This window comes from Columba livia, chromosome Z, assembly GCF_036013475.1.
Source record: "Columba livia isolate bColLiv1 breed racing homer chromosome Z, bColLiv1.pat.W.v2, whole genome shotgun sequence".
Taxonomy (NCBI): domain Eukaryota; kingdom Metazoa; phylum Chordata; class Aves; order Columbiformes; family Columbidae; genus Columba; species Columba livia.
In genome coordinates this window covers 3031970-3052371 of record NC_088642.1, presented here as the reverse complement: position 1 = coordinate 3052371, position 20402 = coordinate 3031970, and the positions used below count along the sequence as shown (strand labels likewise).

The window sequence follows — 20402 nt, the reverse complement described above, 5'->3', positions numbered from 1 at the left end:
TACAAAACTCCCTGTGTACATTCTGTGTTTTATCCGTTCCACATACATACTGTCCGCTTGCCATGAAAAATAAATCTATGAAAATAACTGATCCAGACTGTACCCTTGCCACCTCTGAATTACACAAAATTATAAGGAATATTTTATAATAGGTTTACATACTTAAGAATTTAAAGCCTACCATGAACCTACCCTGCCTCTGGCCAGTGTTACTTACTGTTGCTCATTAGCTTGGCCACATAAAGCAAAATACAACTTTGTAGCGAACAAGAGATGCCACAGGGAAAAAAGTATTTCATGTGAAAACAGTAATGCTGGTTATCTGGAACAGGATGATGCTGAGTTTTGCAATACTCCCACTACAGACAGAAATAGAGCGAGTTACGAAAGAAAGTGCTTTAACTTAGAAATTAAAAATTTATTTACAAGTTTTCACTAAAAAAAAAAGAAAACACCAGCAAACTCTCCTCGTGGATAAACTCTACTCTGCAAAACACCGCAACTGAAGAGCGTTAGATTCATTTACACATTTTACAGATTTATCTTTGTATACAACCGTGCATGCTTTAGTCATCAAGGCGCCAGAAGAAGGGATGATAAACTTTTAAATTAATGAAACTGCCACGTTTCCTGTGGCTATCCCCACTTTAAAAATAAGCTATAACACTTTAGCAGAGGAACAGACAGAAGACTCCTAGCTTTTCTAAAACAGTACATGAGAATCAGATTTCTTTAGCTCAGACTTGTTAGAAGACATTGGACCTAACCCAGCAGTCCTAATTGAGATAAGATTGCAGTTAGCAATAATCTCTGTGACAGAACTGCAAGATCACACTCACAGTTTCCATTTCAGCAAATTGTTCATTTAGCAAAGGAAGATGGAAGGCAGGGGGAAGAAGCACTAATAGAAGAGGCTGAAAACTCACTGTTTTTTGACAAAGAATTGCATTTGGAAAGGGCACATTACCCCCCTCCCATGTTTCTCAAGAAGCTCCGACTACAAATGATTCCCCACTTTCAACACACTAATCACCACGTGGAAATTTAACACACATTTTAAAAACTATAATAATTCTCGACAGAACAGTAACAAATGCTGTATCACTAATATTGCCTGCTAGTCTAAATTAACAACAGTGTTGCCCAGCTTTACGTACAGCTTTTTTAGATTTTTGCATAGCAATTGCACCTATTTTCAACTTACTTAACCATCAGCATGGAACATTCTTGATTTGAAGAGTCTTATTAAACACGCAAGAGAAAAATCCTGTTCTCAAACTGGGAAAATTCACCTTGCAATGTGAACTGAATTAAGACTTTACCCATCTAGTTTTATCCCCCTCAATATCACAACTGTACTTCAATAATTTATAACATCTTCAACACCTGATCTGTATTCTTTATGTAGTACTCTGGTAGTAACTGAAACAAAAACCACTTGTTTTTTCTTCATTTAATAATAATTCGGGAAGTGGACTGAAGGAAATTCATCCCTGAGTAATGAGACATTTGAAAAAAACACATCCTATCGACAATCAGCGCAATATCTTAACGACATATATTTAACAGTCGACACTATTTAACAGGCAGCAACAGAACTGGTCGTAGTCCAGTATATTTGCAGCGTTGTTGCATTGATCCCATTATCTTGTTTAATGAAACTGCAAGTGAACATTAGGAAATAGGATAAATAGAAATAGTGTCTTTATTATTTTTAAGTTGAATGTCAAATTGACAGCTAAACCGTGCTGGATTCCAGAGAATCCGGAGCGGTGATGATCAGCAACTGGCTTCTTTGGGTGTCCAAAAAGATTCCGCAACAGGTATTTTCAACCAAACAAAAGGAGGAGAACGATCGTAACCGAGTTTAATGCTATTAATGGCACTGTAGGAAAAAAAAAATAAGAGCAATTGTGAACATTTGCTTCTGCATGTCACAAAGTGAGACAATTTCTTATTTGGAGAATGACTTTTAAGGAGCAAAATCAATCAAAATTTTAAAAATACACTGAATTTTCCTAGGGAAAAATCAGGATTAATGGACAGAGACAGGATCAAAAACCTAGGACACGAAAAATGAGGAAGCAGTAGCATATATATTTTTATATGGCCCATCACGTTATAACTTTGACCCAAAAAATCCGTTCTCCAAATAAGAAAAAAAACCCAACACCTTGAACCCCATTTCTACCCTTGGGCTTGCTGTGATTTAGTAGAAATGTATCAGTTTTTACTCTGTCATGGGCAAGACAGATAATATCTGTTACTTCGTCTTTACCATCACCTATAAAATAAATTTTTGGTGGGCTTTATAGTGGAAGACTTAGTAATTTACAAATGATTTTTTTTCTCCCCGTCCTTTGAGGCACATAAACCTGTCTTACTTTAAGAATTGCAGGAATTACATTTCCCTCACCAGGTACTTCATATAATATTGAATTTGATTGAATTGAAGCAAATTACACACTGGTTGATGACCACACTTCACCCCCTCCCAGTGTCAAAACTCCGAGGAAAGACCAGACGCAGCAGTGGCACAATGAGCCAGTGTCGGGGAACATTTTACTTCATCAAAAAGTTATTTAAAGGAACTTTAGCAAGACTTTATCAAAATTAGGGCGTGAGCACCGCACGCCAGGACCTGCACCCTCTCATACAGAGCCCACGTGCTAAAAGATTGGAAGGGAGGAGCAGAAATAGTAACTGTTTGGTAAAAAAGTAATAATAATAATTCAAAATACTGTTGTTAGATTATTAAACCACAGAAACAGAACTTTACAGGCAATAACGTTTAAGTGAAAGATCGTCACCTTACCTCTCATAACAGTTCGTACAGATCGAATAAGGTTCATTAGCTGTGCTTTAATTCCTGGTTCCTCTCCGAATCCTCCAATCCCTTGATCGCTCCCCCAGCCAACTGTGTCACATAAAAACAGCCAGAAATGTTAGGAAAAAAACACCCAATAGAAAGTTATCAGCGATATTAATGAGCGATTTAGCTTGAATTAGACTATCACTAACATTGGAAAAACAAACGACAAACCAATATGTTTCAAGATGGGATTTTAAAACAATATGCTGAAAAGTTTTAATGAATGCAACAGTAATGACAGATCAATGTCTCTTTAAAGGAAACCCTAAATTTTTAATACACTGGGTGCTGGAGAAATAAATTAGTTTATTTGGGCTTAAAAAGAAACCACACACAGCAGAATAAAAACAAACTAATAATCCGTTCATAGTCCTTTACCAGAAGATAAAACAGCAAATAATTGTTGGGTATGAAGTGACACTTTGGCACCAAGAAATGAGCTGCAAGATAGAAAATGGTCAGAGATTCCAAATCAGGATGATTTTTGTAACTGCTACTAAAAAAATAATAATAAACTGGGAACTTTTCAGAGTGCAACGGTACTGAAGGTTTACCAAGCCCTTAAGGGGACAACAATCCTGTCCTGTTTGGGGATGATCCGACCAGGGACAGGAGCAGCCGTCAATATTTGAAGCTGCACAGTGCAACCTGCATGTTTCTTTTCTCCAGAGACAACTTCTGAGCGATTTGTTTTCCCCACTTTCCCATCTCCTTCATTCTGTTGGCAGTAGGTGAGTCCTCTCCCTCAGCAGCCACTGCTTCCCACTGCGATGGGCCTGGAGTTATTCCTAAACCTGACCTGGGATCAACAACTGGCTTAACCCACCCTGTCAGTCCCCGCATCGCCCTTTTCATCCAGCTGCTCATCAGGAAAGCAAAAGAAAACCCCAAAATCAAGCAAATCTCCCCTGGTGAATCCCAGTGCAGAAGAGAAGGAAGGGATAATTATCTGCATTCCTGACGAAAATCCAAGCGCAGCCTGACTTGGAGAAATCAGGAAATTGGGAAACTCTGGATGTTTTTTATCTTTGCAGATATTTGTGTAGGTGGCTTTTCTGTGTTTTGTTTTCTTCTAAAGGGCGAGGATGCCCAGCCTTGGGGATCTTTCTTCAGAATTGCGTGAGCGTGCAAAGCCTGAGAAGCGTTATCTCATTAAAAACAAATAAATAAAGGCAGGACAAGATGAAGGAAACCACCTCATGCTACGGCAACACACTGATAACGGCACAAATGGCGATGAAAAGCATAGAAAAAAAAAAGAAGATTATAGGGGAAAAAAAGGACAGCGATAACGCAACGACAGGAGCAAAATCCACCCACACAGGCAGGAAACTCAAGTTTAAAAACAAAACCCCAGAGCCGCTCCTCAGCCCCGGCTCCCACCCACCCCGGGCGGCCTCCCCGTGCCCGCCGAGCCGCCTCCGAGCATCCCCGGGCCCGCGGGGAGCCGGCGGCTCCTCCCCTCACAAGGCCCCGCCGGGCCGGGGTGTGTGTGGAGGCGGGAGACGCGTCGCGGCGGCCGGGCCTGGCCCCGGGTTTCTCCCCCGCTCCCCGGTCTCACCGTGCCGCAGGAAGCGCTCTTCGTGCAGCACCGCCATGGCGTTGACGATGAGGAGCGAGGCCTGGAGCAGCGAGTACAGCGTGAAAGCCATGGCCGCGCCGCCGGGGCGGGAACCGGCGGCCGAGCGGGACGTGGCGGGGGTGAGGGTTGTGAATGGGGCGGGCTTTGTGAATGGGGCGGGGGTTGCGAATGGGGCGGGCTTTGTGAATGGGGCGGACGTTGTGAAGGGGCGGGGTTTGCGAAGGGGGCGGGCTTTGTGAATGGGGCGGGGGTTGCGGATGGGGCGGACGTTGTGAAGGGGCGGGGTTTGAGAAGGGGGCGTGACCTGCGGGCCCGCGGAGGCGTGGCTGAGTTGCTGCTAGAACCGTGGGTTGCGCTGGGTTTTCGGGGTTTGGGGGCACCCGTGGGCCCTTAGCGAGCGGGCTTGTGTTTCAGCGCGGCCTCAGCGGAGGAGGAAGGAGCGGCCTAAGCTTTCTCCACCAGTCATTTTAATTTCGCGTCTTCCAAATAGTTGGGGGCTGGCTGGGAAACATCGTCCCGCTGAGGGGCTGGAATGTGCCCTCTTATGGACATCACCTGTTCATGATCTAATATCAGAAACAAACCACTGTCTATGCAAAAATACTTTATTTTTTAATATTTAATTTTATGGACGAAAAAATTCCCCCTCTGCTACCCCGGTATTTTTTCAATACGTAGATTCCCAGAGTGGTTTGGGTTGGAACCCAGCTCCCCAGTGCCCCCCCTGCCATGAGCAGGGACATCTTCACCAGCTCAGGTTGCTCAGAGCCCCGTCCAGCCTGGCCTGGGATGTCTCCAGGGATGGTTCATCCACCACCTCTCTGGCCAACCTGGGACAGGCTCTCACCACCCTCAGGGACAACAATTCCTTCCTCATGTCCAGCCTGAATCTCCCTCCTTTAGTTTAAAACCATCACCCCTTGTCCTATCACAACAGGCCCTGCTCAGAAGTTTTCACCATCTTTTTTGTTCTGGCAGGAAATCAGCCCAATTGTTTTTATCCAAAACATGATGTCTACGGAAGTCGAGATTCTCGAAAGAATCCAAAAGAAAACAATTATATTTTATATTGGATTGATCGGGGCCTCTGGGCACTTCTGCAGTCAAATAGCAAAAATAACAATAACTGGAGCTCAGGGATACTGTATAGTTATTGATGCATAAATATATTTTTCTTTCCCTTGCATCTCTCAGTCCGATTGGCTGAAGGGGGTGATTTGCATAATCACTCTGATTTTATTTCTCAGTAATCATACAATACGCAAACCCCTTAACTCCGGATGGTTGATAGCTTTTATTACTCAATCAGGTTACAACAATTTGCATAATCACTGCACTTTGATGGTTATTAAACCCATTCTTCGTGAAAGAAATGATAACTTTGCCCTTAATGTGGTGGACTGGAGAGACCTCACCTTGATTCTTTGCCCCGCCACAGACTTCTGATACAATCTGGGTAAATTATTCACCCTTTATCAATATTATATCTCCACGCTTCAGCTCTGGGTTTAGATCCACTCACCAGCAAGCGCAAGATGATCTGAAAATTCAGTGATTAATTAAACGTTGGGACTGTATGATCAATAAACAGACACCACGCAAATTAGCCACAAGAAGCCCACACCTCAGCTGCCTTTTGTCTTCAGTTTTCCTTTCCAAAACTTTAGTGTAGTCAATGATGTAGTATTATGCATCTAATTAATCATTACTAATAAAATATGTTACTTTTTAACAGCTGGAACTGGAAGCAAGAGAAAGCAGCCCATCAGCAGAGCCACAGCATATTTTGTTACTGAATTATCCTCAACATTACTAATATTAAGTAAGGGGGATAAAGGACAAAAATCACACATATTTATCAGAGTTTTGTCATCTGATCAAAAGTATTTGTCATTTCAGTCTCAAAAATAAATATACTCTCAATTTAAGGAAGTGAATAAAACGCCTATTGCACTTCCAGTGAAATTTATATTATTTAAGCATACACTGAAGTGTTTTGTTATATGAAAGCTCAAAATATTTCCAAATATTGGCTCTGATTCTGCAAACACTTATGTGTATGATTAACCTCATGTGTGTCAGCAGTTAGCGGCACTGCTCGAGTGCGCTGGCACTTGTGAACACACTCAGGAATTCCGACATAACTCCTTTATTTCTCACTTATATTTTTAATTTGTGTATAACTACAAACCTAAAAACTATCCGTTTAGCATTTAAAAACTGAGCCATCTCTAGTGACCCAGGGGCCCCTAAATTTGCAAAAAGTTGTGGGTTTTTTTAAATAATTCAAACCATCCTTTTCCCCTGTGTCTATAAATAATATAAAAGTCTGATCTTGATTTTACCAAACTCCATGCACACAGAGAAAGTCAATATGGGGCGAAAAGATTTAATCCCGAAGGTCGTCACTGTTTTTTAAGAAGTTGTGAGTGCTAGCACAAAATGGTCAGACAAATGGAGCTGCCTTTTGTTCTTGGACATAATTTAGGGCATTATGGCAGTAATTCTATAATTAAATACAGATAAATATGAGGGGTCACTAACAGGCACATATAATAACCACCATAATTTCCTGGGCTACCTCCTTACGGTATCCAACCTATAAATAAATATAACCTCAGTGAAGAGCTAATGTTTAGAATTATGGCACTGAAAAAAAAAATGAGGTGTTTAAAATAAGTATACAAGTCATGGCTTAGTATTTTTACCCATAATTAAGATGTATTTCCAAAGAGCAAGTGCTATCAAGCTCATATCAACTTGACGTGATTTTCCCCTTTGTAAATTCATCATGGCAACTTAACAACCACACTCGTCTTATCTCTGAATCATCGTCTTACGTGGTTGAAGGGAAAGCCAGATAAAGTTGCTTGCATTAGAAGGAAAGCTTTTATATTTTTTTTTAACTCATTAAGGTGTTACGTTTCAGGGCAGTAAATCCCTGTGGTGTCATCTGCAGAGTGCAGTCCATCACCATAAAGGAGAGTTTTAAACCACCTTACAGGTATCAAAGGATTAAACTTCAGGCTGGTGAAGTATTGTGAAGACCTTGGCGTTTTTTATTCTCAGTTTAACACTCAATATTGTCAGGCGGAGCACAGCTCCTTGGGTCTAACTATCCTCTACAGTTAACGAGACTCGAGCTCGTTGCATCAAAGTTTTCAGGATTGTGTTAGTTTATTCCTGGTCAGGAAATACCAGGTCAAATGAAAATTTCTCACAAATCCAATCTCTGCATCTTTTGCTTCACTTGCCACCACCTTCTGAGTTTATTTATCTGAACTGGCTTTGACAATTTAATCCTTTAGATATTTTACATATCCAGACATACACACATCAGTAGGAATATTTTTAGGACACAAAAAAGGCTGGAAATCAGCCCAACCAACCCCAAGCTGAAAGTGAAGAAGTGAATTTAGTTGGTGGCAACTCTTGACTTCTGTCATTGCCAGCGGAAAGTCCCGTAACGGGCACACGGCATCTGTCTGTTCTCGGTACTACTTGCCAAGTAGTTGCTAATTAACGCGTGTGTCTAGACGAGTTTTGCCAATGGGCCGAGTCATACCTCATGAGCAATAAGCAAACTTCAAATATTCACCCTCGGAGTCCAGAAGGCAACGTGCTACTTCATGGTTTTACCTCAACGGGGCTCTGAACGGACACAAAGCATTGCGTGATGTGGAACAGGGCGTTGAACCAAGGAGTTGAGTCCTACCAAGTACCAACCTCTACCATGAGTAATTCAATTACCTGAAAAATTCTGATAATGTGAAAAATGTAGGTTCTGGGGCTCACTTAGGTGCTATAAATAAATCCCATAGCTACGTTTTGCAGTTAAACTAAAGCCTTTGTCATCCCTTAGCAATCACACCCATCACGCTACGAAACTACTGCGAAAGTTCATGACGCTTCGTACAGATGTAACACATCTCTTGTGAGCACAGATTGAGCATTTAACTGATTTAATATCCAGTTGTCCGCTTTAACCACCAGCGCTGGGAATGCAATAAGGTTTTGTACATTTGAGAGAGTGTGTGTCTGGTTCTTACCCTTCAGCAGCTATGTGTAGAAAATATACTTATCCTGTCCATGACTCTTAATGTGCTGCGCAGTATCGTCTCCACCCGTGCATATTCAGAAATAGCTGTCCCCTTCAAAAACACAGCCTGACAGCCTTCCTAAGATTTGTACCTTGAAAAGACATTAATATAGCTTCATACAGAGATATTGAGGAACAAACGAAAAAATAAACACAAAAACCTGAATTTACACCTAAGTTTATTGATGTCATCTCCTAAGTTTATCATGCTTGGCTCTGTGACAGCCTCAAAATGTCATTTATTGTCCAGTGCATGCACACACACACATGCTGCTGTTCATTTTGCTTTATCAATAGTACGGTATTACATTATGTTACATTATATTGTACTATGATTTTTGGCATCTTCACCCCAGTCAACCTTTGCGTTGTTTCCATGCCAGAATACACCAGTCCAGAACCAAAGCCCATTATGCTCGCTACCATATAGATATTTTTCAGGGATTTTCCAGGAAAACAGTGGATATCTAAAGCCGAGCAACACGGGAGATGGGGCAGCAAGAAAACAAACAGACTTTGTTGGGGATTGGAAGTCTCTGCTTATCCTGGTCTGTCCACTGGCAGAGGAGTTGGTCCTTGTCACCATGGATGTGCAAACATGTCTCCATCTGACTGTGGAAAATGGTGTCAGAAGCAATATTTTGGTTGGAAATATGGTTGATGTCAGAGGAGAAAGAACCCTGCTGGTTCCTGACCAGGGATCGCTGACGTGTCCCCTCAGCTTCAGAATCAGGTCTGGTTTCCATGTCTGCACAGTCATAGAATCACAGAGTGGTTTGGGCTGAAGGGACCTTCCCAGCTCCCCCAGTGCCCCCCCTGCCATGAGCAGGGACATCTTCACCAGCTCAGGTTGCTCAGAGCCCCGTCCAGCCTGGCCTGGGATGTCTCCAGGGATGGTTCATCCACCACCTCTCTGGCCAACCTGGGACAGGCTCTCACCACCCTCAGGGACAACAATTCCTTCCTCGTGTCCAGCCTGAATCTCCCTCCTTTAGTTTAAAACCATCACCCCTTGTCCTGTCGCAACAGGCTCTGCTCAAAAATCTGTCCCCATCTTTCTTTCAGTCCCCTTTAAGCACAGAAAGGCCAGTCACTGATGCCAACAACACTTCCAACCCGTTGGTGACTGTTAAGTGCCTTAATGATCCTGCAGATACTTCAAGTGCTTTGCAACGTGTGAGCACAAAGAGGAACGGACCACGCCAGACCCCGTTTTGGAAGAATACCCGTTGCCCAAAGGGCTTTTCTCCTTATTCCGTCAGTGTTCCATCTAGTTATATGGAAAATGTGCAGTGGGTAGGTCAAGAAATTTGGGTAAAGTCATTTGGTTTGTTCAGCCTGGAGAAGTGGACACTAAGAGGAGTGCCACCATCTTCTGAGTTTATTTTTCTGAACTGGCTTTGACAATTTCCTTCTTTAGATATTTTACATATCCAGACATACATACCTCAGCAGGAATATTTTTAGGACACAAAAAAGGCTGGAAATCAGCCCAACCAACCCCAAGCTGGAAGTGAAGAAATGAATTTTGTTGGTGGCTCCAGCTTCCTCACAAGGGGAGGAGGAGGAGCAGGGCTGAGCTCTTTTCTTTAGTGACCAACGACAAGGGAATGGCAGAAGATGTGCCAGGGGAGGGTCAGCTGGACATGAGGAAAAGGTTCTTCACCCAGAGGTGCTGGACACTGAACAGGCTCCCCAGGGAGGTGTCACAGCCCCAAGACCAACAGTGTTCAAGAAGAGACTGGACAAAGTCCTCAGACACACGGTGTGAACTGTGGGGTGTCCTGTGCAGGGACAGGAGTTGGACTCGATGATCCTTGTGGGTCCCTTCCAACTCGGGACATTCTGTGATTCTAGTTGATAAGATAAATAGAAAATTATATACCAATTATATATCCCACAGTTCTTGCAGAGTTCGTAGAAGCAGTTGGCAAAGGGCGTGAAGTTGGACTAGGCTGGGCAGAGCCAGGGAGGACAAGCCTAACCCTCTGTGTGCCAGACCCGAGACTAACCCGTCCCCTGGAACTGCCACCTGAGCGGGGAGCACAGCCTTAGCAAGAGGCAGAGGTCACCGGTGCTGGGAGAGTTGCAGCACTCAGTTTAAAGATTAATAGATGGTATCTTCCTTTGGGCTGTAAAAGTGGGCTGATTAAAAAAGAAAAAAAAAATCACAGAAATTGCAATATGTCTGATAACATTCGCAGAGCCACAATCGTACAGTCAGTAGGAAACCATGTGCAAAAGGTTCAGTCTCAGCGTAATGTGTGGGATTCAGGTGTGAGTCAGGGACTGGGAAATCTTTGTCAAAATTACTAGAAATTATCCCCTGCATTTTTTTTTCCTTTCACAGAGATAAGGTACATAAAGCTACGCTTTTTCTCCACTTCCAGAAAAAAAAATAATTCAATTTTCCTGCATTTTCTAATACTGGTGTGGTAGAGGTTCACAGTCCAAAGCTACGGTGGAGGGAATGAAGAGAGGAACGTCAGTCCCTCAGCTCACCCCGAGTCCTTCGTCTGCTTTTCTCTCCAGAAGAAAGACGTGGCCCATCACTGCTCTGGTGCTGAATCGGGGGGTGTTATTGAGAAAGCAAAGGAGAAGAACGGCAACTCAAAAATGGAAATCATCTCTTCAGAGATGGCCAAGTCGGGGGATCCAGTGGCCTTGTCAGAAATGTAACTTATACACACCGGGCCAGTCAAATCCCCCGTTGAAATTTTATCTGAGCTGTTGTTCGTCACCGTGATGTTTTCCACCAGTACAGGTGTGCTGAGATCTTTGGAGGAACGGTTTGATGTGCAGTGCCTGGCACAACAGCAATGGAGCAAAACAAATCACTAAGTGTTAGATAAACACAAAGAGCTGCTTGTATTTTGAACCTAATCCAATTAAAACAGGATACAACTAATGGCAATACAGAACTGATAGCCGAGATAGAGATAATTTAATTAATTATGGAGGTGACCTTTTCCTCTCCCCCTAATCTTCTGCCCTTTCACATAAAACTCACCCTCTGGCCCCATCACCCTCTTCCACTTGGCAAACTGCATTCAAACTAGAGCTGAACAAATTATTTGTTTGAAGAAATTTCTCAAAATATATTTTTTACTTTTTCATTATAGAAATAAACATCTCAAGGATTGCCCTTCTTCTTGTGACTTTAGGTTGCTCTTGAAAAAAAAGAACATGTTGGCAGTAGTTAGAAATTAGGGGATCTCTTAAATTTCCTCAATAAAATGTCAATACATATAAATATGCATTTCACTAAAATCTGGGGATGGGGAAGTGACGGAAATGAGGTTCTCAAGGACATGGATCAGTGCCAGGGTTGGGTTAATGGTTGAACTTGATGATCTTGAAGATCATCATTCCAACCAAAATGATTTTATGAGTCTAAACTGGCATTACCCAAGCACCCAGCATAGCAATTCTCCAACCATCATTAATAAACTCTCCTGCTGGCTAATGGAGAAAGAACCTACACAAAGGAGGACCCCAGGAAGCACCAGGATTTGGGCAGTTCTCCCCGTAGGCTCTCTGATTGCAGTTGGCTCCTAGAGGAATTAATTGCTGCCCACATTTTCGTGGTAACCCCGTGTCTTTTCCTACTGCGTGACCACTCACCTCCGTAGAACGATGATTGCGATGCTGATGGCAACCAACAGTAAGAGGCTTCCACTGAGAGACACCATGATAATGTCATATGTAGACGCTGATGAACCTTGAAGAAATCACAGGTGGGTTTTGCCAACAAAGAGCTTTAAGAAACATAACCTTTTGCAAAATTAGCCCAGGTTGTTACAGGCTGCAAATATTCATTGTCCTGCTGAAAACTGTGGACGGAGAGAGGTGACCTGGTCTGGAAAACAACTTTTTCTTCACAAATCTCACAGCCCAGTGAATTAACTTGTTGGTATTTACCTATCAAAGTACAAAGCAAAACTGCTCCGCAAGGCTGAAACCAAGCCCTAAGGATCTCAGGGTGGAAAAGACCACAAAATTATTCCAAATATTATCCGCCTATTCACAATAAAGCCATAGCAGGATCCCAAATCTTACTGCCTCTCTAGCCAGCACTTTCCCTCCGCTTCCACCTTTATCAATCTCAGTTTCCATCCTTTTTGTCTCTTGGGTTTAATTCCAAACTTAATGGGGTGAAATTTGGCTTATGTCCCCTACCTACCCCCGTTTCTGCTCCTCTTTTCTGCTGCAGCAGCTCCTGTTATTTCCACCATTCTCCCCTCCCTAAAACCCCAACAGAAATTGGTCTAACATGGCTAATTCATTCCTTTTGAGCACATTCAACGCTCTGTTTCTGCTGCTCTTATGTACTCGATAACACCAGTGTTGCCTGGCACCTCTCAGAAGGGCCGCCACACAAATACACACTGCAAAACTTATTTAAAATGCTAAAAAAACAGGAAAGGAAAGCACCTCCTTCCTTGGAAACCATGGTGTTGTGCAAACCTCCACCAGAGCGGACCATCCTGAAACAAAAAAAGAAGCCAATATTCATTCAGATGCCAGTTTAATGAGAATCAGCACATTTATTTCAGATCCATTTTATGGCAACCGAACACGTCACCGTCTCTAATGTGAATGATCTTCACAGCTTCCCTGTGAGATAGATTCTGCTATTGGCGTTTTACAGACTGGGGGATCAAAGCAAGACGGGACAGATCCAAACAAAAGCAGAATTTAATCCGCTGTCATAAAGCTGAATGTTCCTCTTAAGGCAATGAACTTCCCCAGGTGCCTTTAGTTTGACTTCGTGTTTGTCTACGGCATCTAATCTGGGCATGGACAAGGCCCAAGTTTCTCAAGCCCAGGTTATACCTACATTTTACTGTCCCCAGAAGTGGAGTGCTTAATTCCATTAAAAAAATCTGAGCTGTCACATAAAGAAGTAAGTAAGAAAGAGCAAAAAGCGGACGGAAAGATAGTGGGGATGGAAAATACAGTTTCTTGCTTTGTGGCAAAGAACAACATTCTTTTTCCACAGCAATATTGTTACCAAAACCCTCATTCAAGCACTAATTTTCTCAAAATGGTGGGATAAACTTTCTTCCCAGCGAGCGTGTGAGGCAGGGATGGATCATTAACCCGCTGTCGAGATAGGGAAACTGAGGCAAACGATTTGCCTTACATAAGTCAGAGAGTCTGTGGCACTGCTGGGAATTTCAAGCAGATCTCCTGCCTCTTAGTTTTATTCCTTTACGTGGTAATATTCCTCTTGTAGAAGCTTCAAACTATGATACACCTTATTATTGGAAGGTATAATGGATAAAAAGCAAGTGCTCAAGTCAGATTCAGGTGTCACCTCATACTAATACTGCCACAAAAACACAGACACACACACATATTTCCAGTTTGCATGTGTGATATGCAGATTTCTGATCATTATTTTATTCTATTCTAGCTCCTTTCCTGGAATATAAACGAAATGGGGAATCACAGTGTGTATCCTGATGACATCCAGTTAATAAACACAAGAATAAATTGTCTGCCAGTATGTTCCCAGGTATAAAAATGAGCTTGTGTCTAAAGTCTTAGATGTTGCAGTTTAAATTCTACTCTCTTTGCATCAGTAAGCTTAGCTTTAAATGGAATTACTGTGGAAAATCTGTATAGCCACAGGTTGCATAAGAAAAAAGCGAGTGACTGAAGAAAATACAACCCCATAGGAAAAAAAAGCCAAGTCTCTTTTCCTCACAGCAGTAAGATGTCCTAAGGAGCACCTCGGTCTCTTGAAAAAGAAAATAACCCATGGTAATCTAAATCTATAGCAGAATAAGATTACAAATTTCTGGATTACCTTGTGACTGCTCGAGATCCTTCCGTCGGCATCACGCTGTTAGGAACTTGAGTGAAAGTAAAGCTGGGCTCAAGGGTTTCAGACTAAGTGCTGACTTCCCTTACCTCTGCTGATCGCTTTCTTCTCACCGTGCTTTATATTAGGGCAGAATAATCTCTTCCGTTTATAGCCAATCAATAAAATGCGGAGGTGGATCAAGGAGAGGCTTTGCTCACCATCCTTTTGTTAAGTAAGTCTTTTCTGGTAGAGCAGGAGACGCAGCTGGACTCTGCCTAGAAGAATTCCAGGGCTTCTGCCGGTCATTGTACATGCCATGATTGCATGAAGTCCTCCAGAAACACCATCCCTGAAGTCTGCATCCAGAAGTCATTGCAGAAATGTGCCAGGAGCAGTGGCGTTGGGTCTTCTCCAGCAGGCTGGGTGGAGAGAACAGGAACCTCCCCAAGCTGAGATGGCTTATGGCCAAGAGGTGACTAAGAGACCATGGTAAGTTTGAGCCCAGTCCTTGTTTTTTGGGTCTTCACACTGAAAACCATGAGGTATTAATTTAAGGAGTTGTTGTTGAGCTGTTCATTGGTGGTGGACAGTTTAGGGTTGGGTTTCAGATGTGCTTCTCTTTGGCTTTCCTTGCAGCCTGGCTTAGCCATTCTTCACGCACCGTGGGCAGGAGGATATCGTCAATCCCTTTCGCCTGCCTCTTCTTGTGTCTCTGTTGGTGAAGCCACATCTCTGCAGATCTGCACCTCACTTTGCTCTGCAAAAGCCCCTGGTCCTTATTGCCACATTGGAGCTGAGTTGGCACTGACTTATCTCATGAAAAAAATGTGATTACCTGTGCTTTGTGATCAGAGAAGGAGTGGTGCTCCAGGGTGGAGACTCCTTTTTTGTTAATAAGTTCACACAGAATAACATTAACACACTTCAGATTGGCAGGTGTTTCAAAACTAACAATAGAGGTTGACGCATTTTTCTGTTGTGCCTCGATAAGTAGCTGCAAAACAATTGAAGCTCCTCTTCCCTCATTGCTGATATCAAACAGGACCAAGGCACCTCTCCAAATTCCCCAGAGATTGTTTGGCAGGGTTTCAGGTGTCCACAGTCCAAATCACCGTGCACGTTTTGATAATGACCATGGCTGTGAATTTTTTATGGAGTAAGCAAACAGCAAATTAACTACATTTAATAGATTTTACGGAGAGGTGAACAGGACAGCAGGCCTGTAGATATATGTAGGTTTGTTTTTGGTTAAGCCACACACCAATTTTCCATTCTGGACCACCAGTAGAGGAAGACACTCAGTACCTAAGTACCTTTTCTCCCTCCTCTGGGTCATCATTGGCCTTTTATTTGGCTTTGAGCCACAGCAAGCATGATGTTAAAAACCGTTTCCATGTTATATATGGCTCAAAAAAAATTCCTGAGAAGAAAGACTCGATATTCAGGCAGATGCCAGTGCTTTCCTTCTTTATCAAACAAACAGAAAGCTCAACCCAAAACCTTAAATTGCTTCGTAACTCATGACTCTGAGTCTGATTCAAAGCTCACCAAACTCAAAGGGAGTCTCTTTACTGACTTGTCTGGCACTCAGACCATGGTCTGTGGGGAAAAGATGCTCAATGAAAAGCAGACCCCATTCTTGCAAGCCACTGAACATCTCCTGAAGGGTACTTGAAGACACTCATCGTGTGAAGACGTGATGGAAGTGTCTGAGACACGTTCTTCTCCACTAACATCTCTTACGAATGGAAATGCCCTTTTATTGAACCTTCAGAGACATTTAGGAAAAAAGCAATGGGATGCTTTGAATATTCCCGATGGGCATGTATAACTTTTTAATATTTTTTTTCCTTTCTTATCCCAGTATCTGCCTGATTCCAAACTGGAGAAGCTTGAGATCACAGAATGGGGAGCTGTGGTGGAGAAGGCAGCTCTTTCCTGCAGGAACGTGTTATCTCATGGGGACTGGGTGCAGTCCAGCACCGCAAATGGCCAACGCGGATAAAACCAACCCGGTGAGGCCAGGGCAACCAGCCAAGTGTGGACGTGGCCGCAGAGATGTTTCGTTTCACTTATGAAACATTTCATATCAGTGTACGCATCAAGGATAATATTACTATCGAGAAAACAAAACCAAAAAACAGCCTTTCAAAAAAGCACTAAATAATCCAAGCCAGTTGAGTTGAACGGGACCTTAAAGATCATCTAGTTCCAACCTCCCTGCCATGCTCATCCGGGCATAAACTCCATGGACAAACCTCTTAGAGGCAGAAAAAAAAGCTACAGAAGATTATAGGAAACTAGTGAGACATCCTACAAGAGCTCTCCCAACAGTTTTGCTTAGCAGAGTGATTCTGCTTTGAAAGCCCAGGGGGTTGAAGTGCTTATCCAAAAGGGTCAGAGCAAATGCTAGGCTTCGTTTTTGTTAATTCCTTGCTGGTAAAGCCTAAAAAATACAGGTTTGCTGAGAAGGTGCTATTTTTTGTACACTACAAAATTCACACAAAGCTTTTGGTACAACTGCCTTGAAGTTTGACGTAAAAGTTATGAAAAAGGAGGAATAAATTTTGAGGAAACATGAACTTTAATCCCTCACAGAAGACAAAATTCAAAGGAACAGCTGAGTGTTGATCAGCTTTACAAAAAACACACAGAAATTTTATTTACTATTCACTAGCATGGCCTTATCTCACTTGCCATACCCAGTTCAGACAAAACTTCCAAGTCTTAACAGTAACACCTTTGTCAATTGGCTCTGTTCGGGTAGAGATAACTTTTTGTAATAATCAAGGTATTGATTTGTCAGCACAATCGATAGCAGGAGCTGCAGGTGCTCAGATATGCCATCGGCTTCAAATAACTTGTTCGTGATTCACTGGATTTCACCTGCCATTTCAGAACCAGGTCAACAAAAGGTAAAACAGCTCTTCGAGGCAGATGGTTTGAAGGCACCTAAAAATATGGTCCTGCAAGAAGGTTTGTTCCTGTGATTTCATAGAATCATATAATCGTTTCAGTTGGAAGAGACCCTCAGGATCATCAAGACCAACCATAACCTAACTCTAGCACTAACCCATGTCCCTAAGAACCTCATCTTCACATCTGTTCAACCCCTCCAGGGATGGTGACTTCAGCACTGCCCTGGGCAGCCTGTTCCAATGCCCCACAGCCATTTGGGGAAGGAATTGTTCCCCAGATCCAACCTCAACCTCCCCTGGTGCAACTTGAGGCCATTTCCTCTTGTCGTATCACTTGTTCCTTGGGAGAAGAGACCAACAGCCTCCATGCTACAACCTCCTTTCAGGCAGTTGTAGACAGTGATAAGATCTCCCCTCAGCTCCTGTTCTCCAGCTGAACCCCCCAGGTCCCTCAGCTGCTCCCATCACACTTGTGCTCCAGCCCATCACCAGCTTTGTCACCTCCTCTGCACTCTCTCCAGGACCTCAATGTCCCTCTTATGATGAGGGCCCCAAAATGCAACACAGGATTCACGGTGCAGCCTCATCAGTGCCGAGTACAGTGACACAATCACTGCCCTGGGCCTGCTGGCCACACCAGTGCTGGTACCAGCCAGAATGCTGGTGGCCTCTTGGCCACCTGGGCACACGCTGGCTCATGTTCAGCTGCTGTCACCAACACCCCCAGGTCCTTTTCCCCCAGGCACTTTCCAGCCGCTCTTCCCTGACCCTGCAGCATTCATGGGATTGTTGTGACCCAAGTGCAGGACCCGACACTTGGCCTTGTTGAACCTCAGACAGCTGGCCTCAGCCCATTGATCCAGCCGGTCCAGCTCCCTCTGTAGAGCCTTCCCACCCTCCAGTACATCAACACTCCCACCCAACTTGGTGTCATCTGCAAACTTAGTGAGGGTGCACTTGATCCCCTCATCCAGACCATTGATAAAGACATTAAACAGAACTGGCCCCAATACTGATCACTGAGAACACCACTCATGACTGGCTAACAACTGGATTTGGCTCCATTCACCATAACTCTCTGTAGCCCAGCCAGTTCTTTATCCATCACAGATACACCATCCAGGCCATGAGCTGCAGGTTCTCCAGGAGAATCCTGCGGGATACAGTGTCAAAGGCTTTATTTTGGGTAAGGGCAAGCACATACCTTCCTGCTTTTGCTTGGTGCACTTCTTCACTGACATACATACCCATGCTGAAGTATCTCAGAAGCAAATGAGATAGTCACAAGTCCTGTAGAAGCACCACCATGTGTGAAGGACAGAGCTCCAAGTGGTTTGGAGACATGGGTGGAACAAGGAAATGCAACTCTGCAGAAATAAAAAGAACTAATGAGATTTCTGTATCTATTTATTGCTCATTCAAGCACCCAGGAAAATTCAAATCACAGCCTGTGCTGTGGGGTTTGCCATTCTCAGGGAATTTTGTTGGAAGAAAAGCTAAAACTAAGATGTGTAACACAGCTATTGTTTTGCCTCTCTTGTGGTAACAGCTGCAGAATTAATACTTGATCAACCTTGTGGCTTTCTTAAAGGTGTTGACAGGCTGCACATCATGTGTACGAAAAGCTGAATGTTTATTTTCCCCTCTAACATGGCATTAATTTTATATTATGGACAGCAACAATACGGGCAACCTTACCCCAGCAAATTCACAGTGGCCGGGACCATTCGCACACCCCAACACCTAGACCCTTCAGCTCAGGCTGGCCACATCCAAACTGCCATTGGGAAAGGCCAAGTGGTTGGGTTGATGGGTTGATGGGCATGCCAGGAGCTGCTCCCCAGGACATTGGTGGGCTCATACACAACCCTGCCAGGGCCAAGGGTGGAGAAGATCAGTACAGACACAGCCTTGGGGTGTCATATACAACCATATCAGCTACTGGGTGAATCTTCCAGTATCTTTTTTTTAATTGTCTTTATAGAAACATTTTGGTTGGAAAAGACCCTCAAGATCATCAAGTTCAACTGTTAACCCACCCCTGGCACTACCCCATGTCCCTGAGAACTTCATCTCTGTGTCTGTCCAACCCTCCAGGGATGGTGACTCCAGCACTGTCCTGGGCAGCCTGTTCCAATGCCCGACAGCCCTTTGGGGAAGAAATTGTTCCAAGATCCAACCTCAACCTCCCCTGGCGCAACTTGAGCCCATTTCCTCTTGTCCTGTCACTTGTTCCATTGGAGATGCTGGTGGAAATGTTGAGGATTGAGTCTGTGGAACACAAGTGTTTAACGGGGCCCTCATTACTTTAACATGCACAAACTTTGGCACAAAATGAAAGCAAACAAAAAGCAACCAGTGATAAGACATTTCCTTAGGAGCAGATTTGCATAGGAGTTGGCTGCTCTGTGTTTGTTTTCCAGGATCACGTTCTTGAGCTTTATCATCATGAGGGATGATTTTTTAAACTCAAAACTATTCATTCATGCTTAATCCTGAGACTTATGTCCCATTTTAACATTGGTGGCTGGGGTCAGTAGATCAGTTACAAACCAAACAAGTGGCATTTCCATCTCCTGACGGGAGTTTAGCATAAACAACAAAATGCAAATTGGACATTTCCAGTTTGAATGTTCAAATTGAAATGTATTTGTTGCATCATTTGTGTAAACTATGCATTTAATGCACAGTTTCACAACTTCAACAACATACAGCCGCACTACTTACATGCTGCAGGAAGTCACCAGGGAACGTGATGGTCTGAATGCTGCTGAGCAGGGAGCAAAAGCCAAACAAATCTGCTGTAGATCCTTCGTGTCTGCTCCAGGGCCTCAACAGGCTGGTTCTCAAAGGGTGAGGAACGAAGGATTACTCTGCGTGCCTGACCACATCCAGGAGCTCTGGCACTCAGAAACCATTAGAGAAGTGATTTCATCTTGAGCAACAGGATTATTTTATGTCTGGGCAAAAAGTTTTGATCTGTAGCGGTAAGACATTTTACCACCACGCTACACTCGAGTTCATTAATCACAGAAAGTATCATGTCACCCTAGACTGTAATCTAGATAGTATCCTGAACATGCAGCTGATTATCCATCTCAAAGAAAAGGATGTAGCTG

The 20402-nt window shown here is 43.4% G+C and overlaps 1 protein-coding gene across 1 annotated transcript; it reads right to left on the bottom strand.

Moving 5' to 3' along the window:
• Positions 1-397: 397 nt before the first annotated feature.
• Positions 398-4624, bottom strand: IER3IP1 (immediate early response 3 interacting protein 1). The gene is made up of 3 exons (XM_065046870.1): positions 4434-4624; positions 2816-2917; positions 398-1885 (listed from the first exon to the last, which is right to left on the bottom strand). The coding sequence occupies exons 1-3, from the start codon at positions 4522-4524 to the stop codon at positions 1830-1832; spliced, it is 249 nt and encodes an 82-aa protein (XP_064902942.1). The 5' UTR covers positions 4525-4624; the 3' UTR covers positions 398-1829.
• Positions 4625-20402: the final 15778 nt, after the last annotated feature.

Coding starts and splice junctions, on each gene's coding strand:
- IER3IP1 (XM_065046870.1), bottom strand. CDS start 4,524: ATGGCTTTCACGCTGTACTCGCTGCTCCAGGCCTCGCTCCTCATCGTC. Junction 2,918..4,433: donor AGAGCGCTTCCTGCGGCACG/GTGAGACCGGGG, acceptor TATGTGACACAG/TTGGCTGGGGGAGCGATCAA. Junction 1,886..2,815: donor TGTACGAACTGTTATGAGAG/GTAAGGTGACGA, acceptor TTTTTCCTACAG/TGCCATTAATAGCATTAAAC.